The sequence below is a fragment of the Penicillium atrosanguineum genome, assembly GCF_028827265.1.
Source record: "Penicillium atrosanguineum strain IBT 20685 chromosome Unknown utg000001l_segment0_segment0, whole genome shotgun sequence".
NCBI lineage: Eukaryota > Fungi > Ascomycota > Eurotiomycetes > Eurotiales > Aspergillaceae > Penicillium > Penicillium atrosanguineum.
Genome location: NW_026623133.1, coordinates 3957961 through 3976709, shown reverse-complemented (window position 1 = coordinate 3976709; position 18749 = coordinate 3957961). Strand labels below are relative to the sequence as shown.

General features: G+C 48.1%; 6 protein-coding genes across 6 annotated transcripts; 3 read left to right on the top strand and 3 right to left on the bottom strand.

Moving 5' to 3' along the window:
* Nucleotides 1-2978: 2978 nt before the first annotated feature.
* On the top strand, nucleotides 2979-4190 carry N7443_001549 (uncharacterized protein; the record flags this gene model as incomplete). Its single annotated transcript, XM_056881605.1, has 3 exons — nucleotides 2979-3080; nucleotides 3147-3576; nucleotides 3643-4190. The coding sequence occupies 3 exons, from the start codon at nucleotides 2979-2981 to the stop codon at nucleotides 4188-4190; spliced, it is 1080 nt and encodes a 359-aa protein (XP_056746843.1).
* Nucleotides 4191-4631: 441 nt separating this feature from the next.
* Nucleotides 4632-5807, bottom strand: N7443_001548 (heme-dependent oxidative N-demethylase family protein; the record flags this gene model as incomplete). The annotated part of the gene is made up of 3 exons (XM_056881604.1): nucleotides 4632-5022; nucleotides 5077-5199; nucleotides 5251-5807. 3 exons carry the CDS (start codon nucleotides 5805-5807, stop codon nucleotides 4632-4634), a joined length of 1071 nt encoding a protein of 356 aa, XP_056746842.1.
* A 3346-nt stretch (nucleotides 5808-9153) lies between these two features.
* On the top strand, nucleotides 9154-11039 carry N7443_001547 (putative MFS transporter; the record flags this gene model as incomplete). Its single annotated transcript, XM_056881603.1, has 6 exons — nucleotides 9154-9476; nucleotides 9534-9551; nucleotides 9599-10108; nucleotides 10158-10391; nucleotides 10439-10686; nucleotides 10738-11039. 6 exons carry the CDS (start codon nucleotides 9154-9156, stop codon nucleotides 11037-11039), a joined length of 1635 nt encoding a protein of 544 aa, XP_056746841.1.
* A 439-nt stretch (nucleotides 11040-11478) lies between these two features.
* On the bottom strand, nucleotides 11479-13380 carry N7443_001546 (MFS transporter; the record flags this gene model as incomplete). The annotated part of the gene is made up of 4 exons (XM_056881602.1): nucleotides 11479-12561; nucleotides 12611-13024; nucleotides 13079-13272; nucleotides 13326-13380. The coding sequence occupies 4 exons, from the start codon at nucleotides 13378-13380 to the stop codon at nucleotides 11479-11481; spliced, it is 1746 nt and encodes a 581-aa protein (XP_056746840.1).
* A 2243-nt stretch (nucleotides 13381-15623) lies between these two features.
* Nucleotides 15624-15989, top strand: N7443_001545 (Mitochondrial phosphate carrier protein; the record flags this gene model as incomplete). Its single annotated transcript, XM_056881601.1, has 2 exons — nucleotides 15624-15805; nucleotides 15857-15989. 2 exons carry the CDS (start codon nucleotides 15624-15626, stop codon nucleotides 15987-15989), a joined length of 315 nt encoding a protein of 104 aa, XP_056746839.1.
* Nucleotides 15990-16366: 377 nt separating this feature from the next.
* On the bottom strand, nucleotides 16367-16996 carry N7443_001544 (uncharacterized protein; the record flags this gene model as incomplete). Its single annotated transcript, XM_056881600.1, has 1 exon — nucleotides 16367-16996. One exon carries the CDS (start codon nucleotides 16994-16996, stop codon nucleotides 16367-16369), a length of 630 nt encoding a protein of 209 aa, XP_056746838.1.
* Nucleotides 16997-18749: the final 1753 nt, after the last annotated feature.

The window sequence follows — 18749 nt, the reverse complement described above, 5'->3', positions numbered from 1 at the left end:
CTCCACATGATAGGTACAATTTTCCGAAAATTAATATGTACTTGCTTTAAGTCTCGTAAGTGAGTTTAAAGATATTGAATGACTCTCACTAGAGGTTGGATTGGAGGTTGATCGGTAGCAGGTTTGTGTTTATGGGTATTCTCAATGCTGCTCAATCTAATTGCTCAAAAGCAAACCCATTCACAGAAGTCAATATGAGACAGAGCAATTTAGAAAGACTTTGCACAATATCACCTTGATGGCACGTCACGGTTCTCCAAGGCTTGAAGATCAACGCCCGTCCTGATGTCGTAGCTCTGACGGACAAATTTTGCCCCCACCGAATACGATATGTATGCGTTAGATGAAAGTTGATAAGCGTTACTTCATCATTTATTTAGCATGCCCCACGGTCGCTTGCACCTTCAGGGCTTGCAGCTAGATTAATTAGTGTCTGACAAAGTACAGACTAAGTGATCCGTCAGCCTGCATGACAGCCCAAACCCGGAACACTCTGAGCTAAAAATGGCACTCATCGGCACCCTGATCCTGTGGGTATCGGCTAAATTTTCTAGCAATCAAACCAGTGTCCCGAAAACCTGGGACCCTGATTGGGTCTCTTGTTGGAGTAATCTCCAATGCCAAGTGTAGATGAGATCTTTCTGACCAGTTCACCGCAGCGCGCCAAGAATTCATAGAAAGTACTAGAACTCCGTTTTGGTTAGCTATTCTGAATAGCTGACATAGCTGGAATGGATTGGTGTAAATCCTTGTTGTGGATGCTGTTCTGCTTACTGAATAATCTCCTAGGGTCGCAAAGGGTGGCGGGAATGCTTGGCGTGGCTTGGGAGTACCGGTGTCGGAACGTCACCGGCTGTCAATATGGATATATTTTGAGTCATTCCAATTGTGAGGTGCTTCTATTTTCGTGGTCACTAGGGGAAACTATGAGCTTTTTTTAGTTGCCGAAGTTCAAGTGGCGTTTGCTATTTTTCCACCGTTCAACAGATCAACATATGTCCGGGGGAAAACGGGAAGACAGTAGACTCACAACCTTGAGCAATGCACAGACTATGGCAGAAGGTTGAACAACTAGATTTTTATAAAATACATGTAAATACAATTTATCGACAAAGAAAAAGGTTGAGAAGTCTAGAATGTCTTACCAACGAGGCAACCCTTGAGTTTGCCACATTGTGACATGATGACATATAGCAGAGCTCCTCGAGCCCCGGAGGGAACGTCTTTGAGACTATGCAATTTGAAACTGAGCTCCTAGCTCATCGATATTGTCCAAAAGGAAATTGACAATACCACAATATGATGTGTGTCCTCGAATTAAAGATGGACGGGATCTAAAACTTTGACAGCAGTATTTAGGTCATATCTACACCATTTGCTGTCGCTGAAGAATGAAAAGTGTGTACGCATTCCATTCTGTAAATACTTGAATGTCTATCAACAAGTCCGATTTTTGGAACCTTCACCCAAATGGCGGGCAATCGGTAAGGGAGCGTCGAATTAGGAATGGGTCAACGTCCGTTGCCATCATACCTTATTTTTTTTTCCCCTTAAGATAGTCATTCTAGATACAAGATGGAGCATGATATTCTCGATGTGAGTGCATTGGCAATACAAATGTTTGTTGACAAGTCATATAAACAGTCAAAATCAATCACCCAAATCGTAGATTTGATTCTAAGTTGAGTTCGATGTATAGAGGCAATAAAATGATATCATCGTGACCGACCACCTTACCACCCCAAAATGCCGTGGCTAACGCTTGAGTCATTTTAGTCTCTTTACCTATAAATAGAGCGCCTTGTCCAGTCTGTTGGTTTTTACCGAGAAACTTTACGATGCCATTGCACACGGTGAGTCTTCTTACTCTCAGTAAACAAGACACATGTAGCTCAACTGATCAATACATAAGTTCACCCTAGCAGACGGTGCCAGCGAATCGGACGTCGATCGGTCGGTCAATGGCCTCACTTGAGAATACAGATAATTGACGTTAAATACAGACTAAAGGCCCTGATCAAATCCGTCGGCGGTCATGTCACTCGTGAGCAGGGGAATGAGCTACAGTCAGTAAAGTCCGCCTTGAAAAGACCAAGACTTACAACCAAATAAGATGCAGCGTAAGCGATTGCTTCCACCTCAACCTGATTAGGAAGCACACAGGGGCGGAAACACTCTCAGATCATCCCTAGAACATTGAGTATTGACGCAGAGAAATTGGGAATATGAAAGTGAGGACATTATGATGTACAAGACTATGAACATGGGAATAATGAGGCTCTTGAAGCAAAATTTGATACCTAGTGGTCAGCCGCTTAGGGCCACCTTGGGCAACCAGTAAAGTGAGTGACCGACAAGGTTGTGCTTGTAGATTCAATATGGAGGGATAGAGGTAAGTAGGTCTTCAGGAACCGTGGTCTGGCTCTTATGGGTCTGTCATTTACTTTGTACACCTGGTCAACTTCCTGCTGCGTACTTAGTTTATCGCGAGAATGGACCAAACCAGGGTAATCTGGCGGAAAGCGGCACGCCTCTTTTGTGCGAAGAGGAATCGCAGCGGCGACAATTGCTCTGATTGTTACCGGAAGGAAAGCTCGGCAATGTATCGTGGGGCAGTAAGGCCGATACCTATCAATTGGGTGGATTGTTGTCTGGACTGGAACCGATGCAAAAGATTTGCGACCGGCCGAACCAGCCGACTAGATGGGAAAGCATAGCCAGAGGATGAGATGAACATGTGAGATCGAGTTGTGTTTCAACATTGGACACTATAATAGCATAGCGAACGTGAGGTACATGTGAAACGAGAAGCGAAGATTAAGTCGCGCGGCGCACGCGTTGAAGTTTGGACCTCGGCTCCTTCCGCATTTAATCCGGGAGACCGCCGTCATCCGGAGCTTCGTGGGCCCAACGCCCTTCCAACGATCAGACACCTTCTTTGTCTTTGCAATAACCTCACGAAAGTGAATTTAGACAGCATGTCCAAGCGTGTGACTTTGTTGGATCCCCCTCCGCGGGATCATTCTAAAGCGCTGATCGAGAATGTCCTTGACCTGACTCCAGTGGTGGACCTCGGCCCAGTACGACTGCCCTTTCGCTGCGCAACATTTGCACATCAATAACTGACTGGCATTTCGATTCGATAGGATGTCTTCACCAACACCCGACCACTATGGCACCCGCCCGGTGCTCGTGGAATCTACGGCGGTGCTGCGATCGCGCAGTCCTTATCAGCCGCCATGCGAACAGTCCCCGCCGATTTCGCCGTTCATAGCATGCACTGCTACTTCGTCCTTGCCGGTGACTCCGAAATTCCCATTTTATACCATGTCGAACGGGTACGTGACGGCCGAAGCTTCGTGACCCGTACCGTGCAGGCGCGACAGCGGGGCCGCCCGATTTTCACCACCACCCTGAGCTTCAGCCGGGTCGGGAGCGGCGGCGAGAAGACCGCCGATCACGCATCGACCAAGCCTGAGGTAAAACTCCCGGATGAGTTGGAGCCAGGTACTATTCGAGCTTTGAGCAACGCGGGCGGTGGCCCGTTCGAGTCGAGAAAGGCGGGCATTGTGAACAGTACGTGTGAATCACCATGGGAACTCCTGAAACTAGCCGTGTACGTAGAACGCTAATTAGTTCTAGGAAGCTCGTCAAATCCCGAAGACAAAAAAGTCCGACGATATGTTCGTGCGCGCGGCCCTATCTCCGAAGGCGGCGGCTACCAAGCACATCTGTCTGCACTCGCCTACGTTACAGACAGCTATTTCATTGGTACAGTCGCCCGTGTTCACGACATTCCCCGATTCTCCTCCCCGGCAGAACTGCAAAAACTCTTGAAGGCACTCAAGAACCCCTCCGATTTGGACGATGAGGACATCGCCAAGGCATTGCAGGAGTTGAAGGAGGAGGAAGCTGCCGATCTGCGCCGCCAGCTGGAAGGTGCTTTGAATGATGCCAACAATTTCAAACCCAAAGAAGACCACAAGGAGGTCGGCATGATGGTTAGTCTCGACCACTCGATCTATTTCCACAACCCGCGAGCCTTCCGGGCCGATGAGTGGATGTTGATGGAGTCGGAGAGTCCATGGGCCGGAGAAGGACGGGGGCTGGCTATTCAGAAGATTTGGTCCAAGGACGGCCTGTTGATCGCCACCTGCACTCAAGAGGTATGTTACTTTTGGCTCCTATAAACCGAATGCGCTAACAAAGTCAAACAGGGTGTTGTGCGATTAAAGCAGGACAAGCCTCCCTTGTCAAAGATTTAGTGACCTTTATACCCTGTCAGGACCTTTCTTTTGTCTTTCAGATTTTTCAGATTCTGATATGCCTCTTAATTTCTATCATTTTTTGTTTACTATAGACTTTGACCTTTCTTACTTGAACATGTCCTGAGACCGCAAATAGCATTATCTCGTTTAACTACAACATTTACAGCACTTGAATTCCTTCACAATATGGCTCATCAATGGACAACATTTTGGAAACATTTTGACATCCGGAAAAAACAACCCTGAGATGCATAGCGTAAGAAAGAAGGACGAAGAAAAAGATATTCAAACAGCCACCCATTTTCAACAAAAGAAAGAATGCAAATCCTGGCAATTTCATAACCATTGAAGTCATCACGGAGGTTATACCTCCACTTTCTCAACTTGCGTCCTTGATCTATAAAACTCCTTCACCTTCGCACCCCACACATTCTTCCCCTTGTACTCACCCACGTTTTCAGGCCAAGTCTCCATCTCCTTGGCCAGATTTTCCAACTCCTGCATAGGGAGCTCGTCGAGAGGAGTCAAAAACGTCTTGACACCGAAGAGGATAGCGCCTGTGCGCGGTAGTCGGCGGAACGTCTGTCGTTCGCGGCGGATGATAATTTGATCAGGGGATGGGTTGAAAAGTTTTTTCTCGCAGAGGGATCCTGGGCGATAGAGGATGTCGAAGAGGTTCTCGTTTGGACTTTTAACTTCAACGAAGTAGTTGGATCGTTCCATTGGAGAGTTTGGGGTTAGCCGGACAAGGAATCTGGTTCAATTGTTAAAATTGTCGCGATCGATAGAAAGGTTAAGCTTGACTTACTTGCTGACTGATGTTGCTACTTGTTGGTGCCATAATGGTACTGGCTCGTGCATGCGGGAGATTGTCCACCCAATTCGCTGGTCCACTGTCCATCCTGTAGGGAAGAGACTCGCACTAGCAGCTCTGAAGACTTTATTAGCAGAATACAGCGAAACTATACAATGAAGAACATACAGATAATATTCATCATCTTCATTCCTCATTAAGATGCTCAAATCCTCCATCGTAAGCCGCACCGCCGCCTCCAGGGCGTCAGTGAGGTTCTCATTTGGGACCGAGCCACCGAGCTCAAACATTTCACCAGTCATGCGATTCTGAATGTGCGGCTTGCTGTTATACATGGTAGTTTCGAACATGTTAGGAAAGCGCTGCGACAAAAAGTTGGACACCTCTTCAAGTGCCTCGTGGCAAGCGTCGACCGATTCGGGTAGACATTGGATAACCTGGTCCCTCTTCTCGCGAAGCAGGGCATCTCGCACGCGATGCTCGTCCATGTAGTTTTTGTCGAGGGTAAGCCAATTTTGGGCGTCTAGCTTGCGAATGTCCATCATGACGCGGTACCGCTCTCTGCCCTTAATGGGCTGTGGTTTGAGGTCGGACGGAGGTTTTGCGCACTCATTTTGGTGGTTCTTTTTTTGACGATTCCACAACCAATGTCGAATTTCTTTTTGATATCTCACGACCAGAGAGAGGAAGATGATAGGAAGTGCCACCAGTGAGAAGACGGTCATATTTCCTCCATTCGGCCACTCTGAGAGTCTACCTAGATAACTTTTCAAATGTTTTGAACGGTGATCAAAGAAGGAACTTTTGGATTAAAATTAGCAGAAAAAGCAACGCAGTGGTAGGCGAAAGAGATGAAGGAAGATAACGACGACCAACGGCTGGGACTGCGGCTATATAAATATATCACGCCCCAGGCGGGCGAAGAATTGACCCCATCGGAGACCAGGCATCAGAAAACAAAGCTGATCACCAGACGGTAAGGTCAGCGGTACTAGCTCCAAGTCAAAAAATGGATACCGACCAAGGACCAAACAGCTGCAGTTCGCATTCCTGATACAGCGAGTGTACGGACCAGCCGTGATACGCTCAAGGATTCCCCGCAAAAAAAAAAGCCAGAGTTCGCCTCCCAGAAAGACGTGACAGCCACATGATCATTGGGCTATGCATTTTTGATGATTTTATTTTTCAGCTTCGGTCATCAAGGCGGGTCGAGGCTAGGCTGTGCCGGTGTGTCTCGGGGTATGAAGTGGAGTATGAGAATGACCGGGTCCGGGACCAGGCTTCCTGTTGCAGGCAAATCGGCGCTTGAAGATGAGCTGATGGGCTGATGGGCTGACCCAGTCGCTAGGCACGATCTAGGCACAACGTTTAGCTTCGAATAATCGTCAAGTTCGCGTATACTGTCCGTGCGCGACCCCTCGTGAACCAAGGTTTGCCGAAGGAATGATCGGTAAACAGGGGGTGACAGGGGAAAGGCAACTCGGGAAACAAAGACCATGTAGCTACGGATAGCGTCGGGGTGATGCCCGAGCTAGGGTAGGCGAGTCGGGAGTACCTAGTGATTGTTCGATTGAGTCCAGCTGCTGACCTCGAGTTTTCCAAGAGGATCGCCCAAACAGGGCGGCGCAGTTTCAACAAGGCCGACCCGACTGGCTAGTAACCCGATCTAGTTGGTGCACATCACGCCCTCACCAAGCTAAGAAGTCCATGTGCACTCTGACGTATCAGACTACGTCTTGTGTGGGGATCTCTTCCTAGCGGGACCCAGTACCCTCTCTTCCCCGGCCCCGATGGCCCCCAAGACATTTGTACCAGGATGTTTATGTTGCTTGCTTGAATGGGCGATCGCACACGAATTCAACGACCCCGGACTGACGGACATTAGGCATAGGTGCAGGTACAATTAGGATCACCAGGTCCATGTAAAATCGATGGCCTCCGCTGTGTTCCACGGTCCTCCCCCGACTCCACGGGCCCCATCTGCGGCCATCTGGGGTTTCCGCTGCAACCGCTGCCCCTTTCGCGCATGGCGCGCTTGCCGCTCATATCTCGATTTTCTTAAACATTCCCCTGAAAAGAAAACAACCACTTATAAATTTACTTAGTATTATCATAGATCAATTATGCAGAGATCCGGATTCTCAATGGTCGATCCTTTCATTTCTTTTTCCCCCTGTGGCGCTGGATCCGTCCAAAGCAAAAATCCTGTTCTATATTTGCTTTTGCCCGCCCGTTGTACCTTCCTCCAGTGAGCTTAGTCTATGGCTGCGCAATCGACCTGGCTATGAAGTCATGCGATCGTCCAAATGCAAAGCTGTACCAGGTTCTTTTCAGTGATATGGGGCTGATTCATTGCGTAGTAAATCTACGGATGGACATCCTTAATCCTCGTCATCCAGGGTGTTTATCTACCCACTTTAATTTAGTCCTCGACTCAGTCTGAATAATCCTGATCTCGAGGGCTTTTGCGCCGAGGAAACAAACTTTGATCAAGGTTGTACTGACAGAAGGTCAGTGGAGACCGATGCAAGTCACCTTCATGGCCGGGACTTAAATTATCACCGCCACCACGGCACAGGAACGAAGCAATTTACGCGATTACTGTGCTCAGACAGTGGATCACTGATGTCAGATTATGGTGAGAGTGAGGTGCTTTCTGGAGGCTCTGTTTGGTCGGTCACTTATCTATTGATATGGCTATCTGGCCAGCCATTCTCGGTTCTGTCGCCTAGCCTTGTCGCCTAGCCTTGCTTCAAAATGATTCAAGTCTCCACCAGTCAGCAGGAGGACCGTGCTTTATTCTTTGCATTAGTCCCTCCATCGGACAATAACTGGAGGAGACTATGAAGTATATTTGTAATAAAATGCCGTATAGTGGTGGGAGCGTTGCACTGCACTCGCCGGGACAGAATGTTAGACCCGACTTTTGTATAAAAATTGAAGATTCGTCTAGACCGGGAGCATGAAAGGACATGGAGTTGATTGAAATAACTTTGAAGAGTGTATTTCTTTATCCAATAGACAAACCCTTGGGCAGCGTGCGCTCGGCGCCGATCTTTACCGGACTTTCCAGACATACCTTCTCAGAACAATTTGTTTCAAATTTCAAACTCAGCCAAAATCAATATCTTTTACTTGATGTTCTGCTGAAAAAAAATCAAGGCCATTTTATTTTTCATTTCCATACGTCAAAATCTAGGAGTCGGCTGACCCACGTCGTCCGGGCCAAAGCCTTTCGTGTACTCATCCTGCCACGAGACCTATTGTATAACCGCCAGTGTTGTATCTCATTTAAAATTTAAGAGCTGGAGATGCACATATTTAACGATCTGAACACGCCCGTCGTAGACAGATGTAGCATCAAGCTCACATGACTCCAAATGCAGCCTCCGGCAGCATGACATATCTTGATGATACGTCAATTATTTAAAAAACGACTGGCTATTAGTCAAATTTTTGCCGCCGTATCCGACGGAAATCATGCAAAAAGCTTACGATTTGGTTGCGTAGTTGGCCTGTAGGATTGATATGACTGCTCACAAGTTTCATGCTGCGACGGTTTTCCATCGGTTGGAGCGTAGACGCCAATTGGTCATTTAATTTAACCTTCTGGTTCGATATTAGTTATAGGCATGAATTTCGACTTTATTGACGCAATTTTTCAATTATGGTGCTTGATCACATTGGACTACTTTGAAGGCGAGGCTGCGTGAGTGATTTCCTATTGCGGAAGCATCAGCTTCGTCTGGCGCTCAGACATCTCCAAAGCCTGCCACGTATTTTTCCTGCAAAAGCGCATTCTACAATCATAGTAATTGATTCAAAAAACTCAAAAACTTACGATTTTCTCATTCCCCAGCAGCTTCAACCTTATAAAGCAGTTATGTAAGAACTATGGGACCCTGTCCCCACAACCGGAAATGACTAATGACAGGCTTTGACCTCCACGCCTTTTGACATGCCTCCACTCTCCGCTGACATGGTTCAAATTTCTGCAGATGATTGCCAGAAAAACACACTGTCATTGCTTAGTTTCTTTATGCTCTAGCGATCTATCCGCACTGTCTAGTAATGGCGACTACCACTACCAGCATCTATGCTGGTTCGCACCCAGTGACTTTTGAGGTGGATGACTCGCGCCAGGCTTCCCTGACCCACTCCTCTTCAAACAATTCTTGGGGAGGCACTCGACTTGGGAGTCGACTATCACAGGATCACTCCTCTTCTGAATTTACTCATGATAGAGAAGATGTACTATCGCAGACTCGAGCTGTCATTCTCATTACTGCCCTCACGGGTATTACCTTTGTGGGAAGTATGAGTGGTGGCTTGTTGACCATTGGTTTACCGGAAATCGCGGCAGATTTGAAGCTACCAGAGAATTTGCTGCTTTGGTAAGTGTCACCCAGTTTATTCTGGAGTCAAAGTACTAACTAACATGGGCATATTAGGCCGGCTTCCGTTTATTCGTGAGTTTTGACCTTTCTTGTCGAGACACCGAACTAACCATTAACAGCCTTGCAAATGGGTGCTGTCTTCTCCTTGCTGGCTCTTTGGCCGATTTTCTTGGTAACAGACGCATTAATCTCATCGGTTGTGTGGGTCTGTGCGCATTCATCTTGGCCTGTAGTGTCGCTCAAACTGGCATCCAGATGATTTTGTTCCGCACATTTCAAGGCATTGCGACCTCCATGTGCCTTCCAACCGCTTTCAGTATTATGACTGATAGCATGCCCGTTGGCAAACGGAGAAACATTGGTTTCGCTTGCCTGGGGCTTGGGCAGCCACTTGGATTTTCCATAGGTCTAGTCTTCGGTGGCCTGTTCCAAGATAGCAGCCTCGGTTGGCGTTTCGGATACTATCTCTGTGCTGGTGTCACGGCCGTTCTCACGCTCATGCTTTACTTCAAGCTGCCGATCGATAAGCCGCGCGAGGCCTTCACGCTCCGCAGACTTCGGGATGAGATTGACTGGGTTGGTATTGTTCTCTCCAGTTCATGCTTGGGTTTGGTATCATATGTCTTTGCGTAAGTTCAATGACCTTCGATGTGTGGGAAGTTGCTGAGTTTAGTACAGCATCATCACTGATAATCCTGGCAACATTGATCATGCCGAGAACATAGCCATGTTGTGTATTGCGGCAGCCTGTATCCCTGTGTTCATGTGGTGGATGAGCTGGCGAGAGAAGAACGGCAAATCCGCACTGATTCCTAACTCCTTGTGGAAGAACACTGCGTTCGCTTCGATTTGCTTGATGGTCCTTCTCACCTGGGCGGTTCTGAACGGAACAGAAACCATTCTCAGTCTCTTGTGAGTTACTTGCATTCTCTTCAAGTGGCTTAGCTAACCGAGAAAAGCTTCCAAGAAGTTCAAGACCTTCCGCCTATCCAGGCTGCTATTCGATTCTTGCCCAACGTGATTATTGGAATTATTCTAAACGTTGCAACTGGTCTCCTAGTGCACCGCCTTCACGCCAATTATCTCGTCCTTGTAACTACGCTCCTCAGTGCTGGGTCACCACTGCTATTAGCCATAATTGACCCGCATTGGTCATGGTGGTATTGCGCGTTCTGGGCCGTGCTACTGGGCCCTCTTTCGGCGGATGGTATGTCTCAACCCTGATACCCAAGCGAAGAAAGAACCTTACATGATCCAGTCATCTTCACTGTCGCAAATCTAATTATCGCCGATTCGTTTACCCCCAAGACGCAAGGTCTTGCTGGAGCTGTATTCAACACTATCGCGCAGTTTGGTACATCGATTGGCCTCACTGTCTTTGCCATTGTTTCATCGAGCGTCACTCAAGAGTCATCATACACTAACAAAGGATCGCCCGACGCCCTGATGGCAGGCTATCGTGCTGTGTTCTGGACTTGTTTCGCACTGATGATGGCCGCCTCTGTCATTGGTGCTTGGGGGTTACGCAAGGTTGGAAAGGTTGGACTGAAGACGGAGTAGATTTTTTTTACAGACTTATCAAAGGCTATTATGACATCAAGCCTTTAGCTACAAGAACATAGAACGATACTTGCTCGTGAAACAATACTATTAGAACTATCGACCTAGGTACGCTATGGATATGGGTAGTAGTCAAATCAATCTCGAGGAATGCAAATACTCGCCAATAAAGAACGCCGAGCCTGATAACCCTTGTAAGATACGCTCTCTCAAAGGAAAGAGGAAAGGGATCAATGAAAAAGGGGCACCTAATATCTTTGATATCTTAAGCGAAGATCGGTCGTCGGTACGGCATGGCACTGCGCGCACATAGATTAAAGAATAAGTGTATGGTCATGTCATGATCGCTGGGAAAATGCTGCAAGACTTGGAATTGCCAAACCAGAAAGCACAAGGTCGTTATGTTTTTGAAAATTCGAGTGGCGATTATCGCAACAATCTAACAAATTATGGCCGATTTCTCAGTCTGTGCGGTATCTACCCTTGTTATAGTGGCTTGGCCGGTGTTGGCAGAGGGAATAGGTTGCAGTTTGTTGGAATCGTTGCCGAGGCGCTCTTCTCGCTCGAAATGTTCCCGCTCCTCCTCCTTGATACGCTTCAGTTCCTGACAAAACTTGCTGTTGGCACGGATGCGATCGCCGTAGCGAATAAATGCGAATGGGATAATCGAAACACCTAGACTGAGGAATGCGATTAGGCTGCATGCCCAATCCACGCCGAGTCGGTTGAACATCGGCTTCGCAGCGAGAGGAATGACGGCACCGAAGATGCTTCGAGTGCAGCTAGCAGCTGATTGGGCGCTAGCAGACAACGTCTCATAGGCGTCGGTGAGATAGTTGAGCATGGCCATAAAGATCAACAGATAGCCCATTCCGAATGGAATACCGGAGAGGAATGGAACGACCCAGTGGATATTCGGTGAAGATGTCCATCCTACCCAAAACAGGGAGATGACATATAAAGGACCCCCGATGCAGGCAAGAGGAAGTCTTCGGTATTCTTCGATGTTCGCCCATTTCGCGTTGCGAGCCTTTGCGCGGGCAAGGAAGCCATCGTACCAGATGAAGACAAAACAAGCGAGGACTGCTCCAACGCCAATAGGCAAGAACATCAAACCGGCAATGCCGGCGCTCATGCCGTAAATCCCTTGGAAAATGATCGGGTAAGCCTCGAAATAGAGGTAGAAAATAGCGTATGCGAGTGCGAGGTATAGCGAGGTCAATGAGACGATCGATTCGTGAATAAGCATTCGGAACGGTCGAGTCATCGTGAGGAAGAGCATTTGTCGGAGATTGCGGCTTTGCAACTCCAAGGGCGAGACGATGTTTGAATTACCAGTATCCTTGCGCAGCTTTTTCGCACGCTTTGTCAGAACAACAGGTCCATATGTCTCGGGCATGAAAAGAACGAGCGGGAAGGAAACACCGCAGCAGATCAGCCCAATCCAGAAACACCATCGCCAGTCGACAACGGCGACGAATCCAGATACCCAGGGACCGATGATAGGGCCGAATGTGGTACACTGTTAGGCATTAGTGAGAAATGATTAGCTTCACAGTAGGAAGACGTACGGCCATGTAATAAGCCATCAGGCGACCTCGTAGGGTTGGATTATCGTGGACATCGGCAAACAATCCGCCAGTTGTAGCTATTGGTGCAGATGCCATCATTCCGTTGAAAAGTCGGAAAATTAACAATGAGGCATACGAATTGGCCACGGCACATGCCATTGTGAAGATCATAAACCCGCAGTACGACACAAGCATGGGCTTTTTGCGGCCAAAGTACTCAGAGCTAGGACCCCAGATTAACGGGCCGACGACATAGCCGATCAGAAAAATGGAAATGGGGAGGACTAAGGCCTCTTGATTGGTGATGTTAAACTCCTCAGCGATTTGAGGAATGGCATTACTGCAAATGGACGAGCCGATAGTGCTATTCATGACCTGCATGACACCAGCAGCAAGAACCAGGAACTTTCTTGACTGTTAAATAGATATTAGTATTGATGACTTTGCGAACGGCATTGATAGTGATACCTTTTTCCAGTTGACTGGATTCTCGGGATCATTGACACCGAAAGAGACGACGGTCTTCGAAGCCACCTTGCGGAAACGAGAATACGATGGGTTCTCATATCGCTCCTGGATAGGTTCATGTGCAACTTCCGATTCCTGGTCAGAGGAATCTCGCGATGAGTCTTGTGAGTCATGATGGGACTCGGCTTCGTCTTCTTGAAAAGGATATGAGTATTGAGGTGTTAACTAGAGTGAAGAGTAAACTAACCTATAGCAGACATGACCTTTTGCAGGTTCTCCTCCATGGGAAAGTGGTCGGACATGTTGGTGACCTATGACCCATTGAATTATTGAAGACGCTCGACAGAGATCCATGTGGGATGGGGCATTATTATAACGACATTTGCAAGGAAAATTCAAGAAGGCCAAAGCCAGGTCCACTCTCAGGGTCCCAGTTTAACGCGGCCGAACAAATAAAATCCAATACTTGGGTGGGTTCAGGCTCCACATCCGGCTGCCACTCTTTTTTTTTCACGCCCTGCGCCCTACTAACGAAACGATTCTGGACAATACGGGGGGAAACTCTAGCCTAAGTCAGTCGCATCTGGTAGTTGCGGTTGTTGATCGCTCAATCTACACTTGTCTCGGTTAAGACGGCCTGGCCACAAATTCCTGGCTCGCGGAACCCAGCAGCTAAGATTTGTGGAGCTCAGGTGGCAACCTCCTATGCTACATCTACAAACCTTCACAAAGTTCCTTGCAATGTGGGCCGAACACTCATAGCTTCAATTATATGATCAAGAATATCGGATTCGAACCGGTTGCGAACCGGCTGCGAAAGAGAATCAATATTCCGATTGGCAAGAATTCAATGTCTACCCGCATGCATCTGGGTCCTTGGGCCGTCATTCTCCAGCATGAAAGAGGGGTCAATTGTAACACGCAGATCAACCTATGACGCCAAGGTCGTGCAGAGCTTTGCTTCTGGGCATCACTGACTCACGATCTAGATCGGTCGAAAAGAGGAGCATCAGTTTCCTTGTTAAATGATCCCCGCATTGCTCAGCAGACCAAACCCTAGTCAAGTATTAGCGACAGGCATTGTTTAGTGTCTTGTGCTTAGATCGTCTCCAACGAGAACTTACGGGGTAAATTCCATGTGTGGGTTTTTGAGTCATGGTGTCGGAGTGTGATGCCGAATGCGACTCCACATGCTGTCAATAACATACACCAAATACAAGTATATGTCCCAAGCAGCACGTCCGTTGACACGCCCGTTCTCAGAATATTGAATAGTCTTGGTCTCTGCCTTAAGGCCTGTCTGTATGCCCAAGGAATGCTGCCATCGCTCTATTTGTCCTGTGAAGAGCGAACGCGCTCGCGCCAAGCCTCACATAGCCGGATGCGTTCCCGACAGGATCGGACTTCTGGCCGATCTGCCTTGACCCCATGAGAGAATTGGATTCCACATGTGGGCCGCGAAGACCAAATTCGGCCAGGCAAATTCAAAGTCGACGCAGGAATCTGAGATCTGAATGGCGCGATTAATCGCGTGGCAAACAATGCAGATTCTGACATTTGACGCTTTGCGTCTTAAATGCCTCAGGCATACAAACATCCCAGGTGATTTCACGTGACGTCTATACAAAAGGGGTTGATCAAGAAAATAAACATCCTTAATGGCATGTAGAGCTCGGAATACCAAATTAATAGTCGTCATAAAATTCAACACTTCATAGCGGATACGACAATCTTGGCAAAGTCATATCCGTAGATTGAAGAATATCAACTGCCGAGTCACCAAGATAGAGAATGTAATCACCAGGATCAATAACCCATGCTCGCAAAGTCTCATCAAAATAAGCAGCATCGCGAATTAAAATCTCAAGTTCGAGTTTCTGCAATTGGCCGTCTGCCAGTTGGATCTTCTGGAATGCTATCAACGACTTTACTGTGTGTTCAGCTGCAGGGGTCCTCCGACCGAAATATAGTTGAACAACGGTGCCACCAGGCCTCGAGCCCGTATTGAAAATTTCTACTGCGGCGATAAACGCATCTCGGCTTTCAGAAGATGGTGTCACTATCAAGTCTCCATAGGAAAAGGTCGTATATGAAAGACCATGGCCAAAAGTAAAGTTCAGCCCGCCATCTGGTACAGAAGCATAATGCATGTTTCTCCAACGAACACGCCTTCGGCGTACGTTACCTTGAGCTGCCCCTCAATTTCTTCTCCGGAGAAGTTTTCATATGCCGGAGAATTCTCAATGCGACGAGGGAAGTTCACAGGAAGGCGTCCTTCTGGGTTTGCAACACCGGTCAGAATGTAAGCAATGGAGCTTCCACATTCTTACCCGGGAAACCAGGCTTGGACGACGGCCGAGACATCTTGAACCCATGGCATAGCCATTGATGTTCCAGTGGAATTGACAACGATTATGTTTAGGTTAGCTGCTGCAGCTGCCGTCACCACTGCATCTTGTATACCCCGAGGCGGAAGGTTAAATGATTCCTGGTCTCGGCCTTCGGACTCCCACTGCGGATCATTTTGTCGCAGCGCTTTCCTAACATGTTCGAAACTACCATGTATAACAGCAAGCCGCACATTCAGAATCGCATGACTGGTGAAATGTTTGAGCTCGGTGGCTCGGTCTCAAATGAGAACCTCACTGACGCCCTGGAGGCGGCGGTGCGGCTTACGACGGAGGATTTGAGCATCTTAATGAGGAATGAAGATGATGAATATTATCTGTATGTTCTTCATTGCATAATTCCGCTGTATTCTGCTAACAAAGTCTTCAGAGCTGCCAGTGCGAGTCTCTTCCCTACAGGATGGACAGTGGACCAGCGAATTGGGTGGACAATCTCCCGCATGCACGAGCCAGTACCATTATGTTTGATGGTAGCCGACACTCCATGGTCTTGCAGACCATAAATGAACTATGCTGCGAGCCTGCAAGCCAAGAACGAGTCTCCGCTGAAACTTTCAGGGTTTCTACCGCCAAGAGAGTGTCGATGGATGCATACCGTGGGGTCCAGGAGACAATGAACACCCTTGTGGCGCGCTTCTGCTTGCGCACACTTTAAGGCTGCTTAAGAGGCTCAAAATACCAAGTCAATCTAACTGAAAAAGATGCACAGATACGTGTCTAGAGAGCGAGTGAAAATTATGGATCTTGCCAGATATGTAACATGTGTAAAGTAGTGATCCCGGAACTTAAGTTGTCATTAACAGGAAACTGTATGTCCGGGTGGGCCAGTGATTGAACTCCGTAATCGCGACACTTCAGAGCGCGGCCAATCAATCACACTTTAAAGCCCAAGAGCAAGGCCCAGAATTCCAACTGCTCCAGCAACGCTCATGGCAACACCACCAGTAGCAATAGGGGCGCCACCAGTGGAGCTCGCAGACGAATGGACAGTTGACTTGGAACTAGAAGCAGCACCCGATGTAGCGGAAGAAATGGTTGAAGCCTGAGTCTCGGTGGCAGCTGAACCAGAGGAGCCAGCAGCAGTAGTAGCCACGGCGGCCTCAGAAGCAGGGCTGGAGGAACTAGATCCCATAGCCATGGTCACAGAAGGATCCACGCCAAGCAAGTTCTCGTCAAACCCACCAAGCTCGGTAACAACAGCCTTAATGCTGGCTGGCAGATTGTTGTACCACGCAGGGTACGTGCCCGCCGCAGCGGCACTGGCGACTGAAGCAATTTCCGCGGAGTTCATATACTCCCAAGAAGACGGAACGGCGGTTTCCAGAACGCTCACATAGTTGCTGGGGACTCCAGGAATCGCAGAGAGAGAGTCGGAGGAGTCCGAAGAATCGGTCGAGTCAGAAGAGCTGGAACTATCTGAGGAGCCTTCTGAGGTAGCTGTGGCTGTCGCTTGTGGCATGGCCAAAGCTGGAGCGAGGAGAAGAAAAGCCGCAAGTACCTTGGAATGCATGTTGAATAGCGCAAAGGAGCAGGTGGCGTTGGCCTTCTGTTTAAACGAGTGTGGTAAGGAAGGTAAAGAGCGAAGTATAACCGAATCAAGTGGAACGATATCGACAGCAAAAACCCGTAACCCCAGGGAATCCGCAACCCTAAATACTAGCCCAACCATCTGGGCCGTTCCTGGGGTCGGCAAAATTTTTGTCTATCGACGACTGAGAGAGTTTATGCGGAGGCTCTGCTAAACGTTCAGGGTCCAATGGGCTTCTAGGCTAAGCTGCGATACCCCGACGCCCGTGCCCATTTATTGCCTGATTAGGAGCATTTTGCTCGGCTGCCGCCTCGCTTACACCCTTCAGAGGACATTTTGTCCTAATGAAGGCTGTCTTCATCCGCCACATTGAGCGCCATGACTCAGATTCATTTTGTTTTAGCTCGGTATGGGCTGAAGACAAGGTCCTAACAATTTGACTTTAGCAATTTGAGTGGAGTAGACCCCCTGATTCAGGGCCAAGACGACAACAACACCACTCCGCAAGGCTTAACTTTTCTGCGGGTAGACAAGCATTTTTGCCAATTTTTGCCAAGTCTCGTGTTTAACCCCACGAAGCTATTCATTTAGAGACTTCTTACATATATGCGTGATCAGTGTTTTGGGCGCTAAAAGCATAGACCAGCCCGTATTCGCCCCGAATTCACAGAGTCTGAACCTCACCGGCAACTGGCATACTTTGGCTATTTCATTGGCATAGCCACGAAGACTAGAGAACCAGGCGGGGCGGCTCAAGGCTATCGTGGTTTTTAACTCGCTTTCCAGGGTCTAAGAAAACTCGAGTTTCTTATACCTCGTCATCAGCGCTCGCGTAGAGATTCTCAAATTATCCGGTTCTCCCGAGTTGTCAAAGCTGACTTTGAACGGTCGCATTGGTTACCTCTTGGTGCTACATGGTCGAATATTTCCATGCCTCCTGATTCCGCAGGCTTGGGATTACTACTAAAATCTCACGCGTATTCTAGTTAATTATCCCCCTGAATTAACCTCCCCATTTCCCTTCTTTTGGCGTACATATTTGAGCGTACGACGGAATGTTCTTTTCCTCCAGCCCCGTCAGAAACCTGCCTGCGATTGCGACCTGTATCAAAAAAGTGTGACTTTTACACGAACATTCTTCACGGCGACTCATTTACTGATGGCCAGTGTGGTGGTCATCCATCATTGTCTCGTTGCTGGCCACGCATTCGAGCTAGGGAGGCCGAATAGCTTAATATCTCCTTTACTTTAATAGAAACACCGAGACAGAGGATTCGTGATGAATCCTACAGGTCCACTAACGGAGCGTCTGAATGGGCCAATCAATTCCCAAAAACCGAGAGAACCTTTAGCTACCCACTCTCGGAAATAACCAGGGGTTATCCGCATGTTCCGAACATCACTGGTGGAATATCACGACCGTTCAAGGCCCACCGATGCACCAATAGAGCTTTGCTACGGAACCAGGTCATGCTGGACGAGTGCGCTCAAAAATGCTTATTGTGAATTCAAGCTAGTGTGTGGCTTATTTCCCCCGGCGCTTTACCCAAGATATTAGATGTGAAGAGAATCAATTGGTCTCAGTTGCACTGGACGCGTGGACGGATAAACCGGTCGGGGGAATCCACCACACAAGCTTGAAACAGCATGTGAGTCCTATGTTCACTGGTTATTATTCTGCACGCTAGTATAGATGAATTAAGGCCTGTCTGCTCCGGAATCCATCCGAATAGGG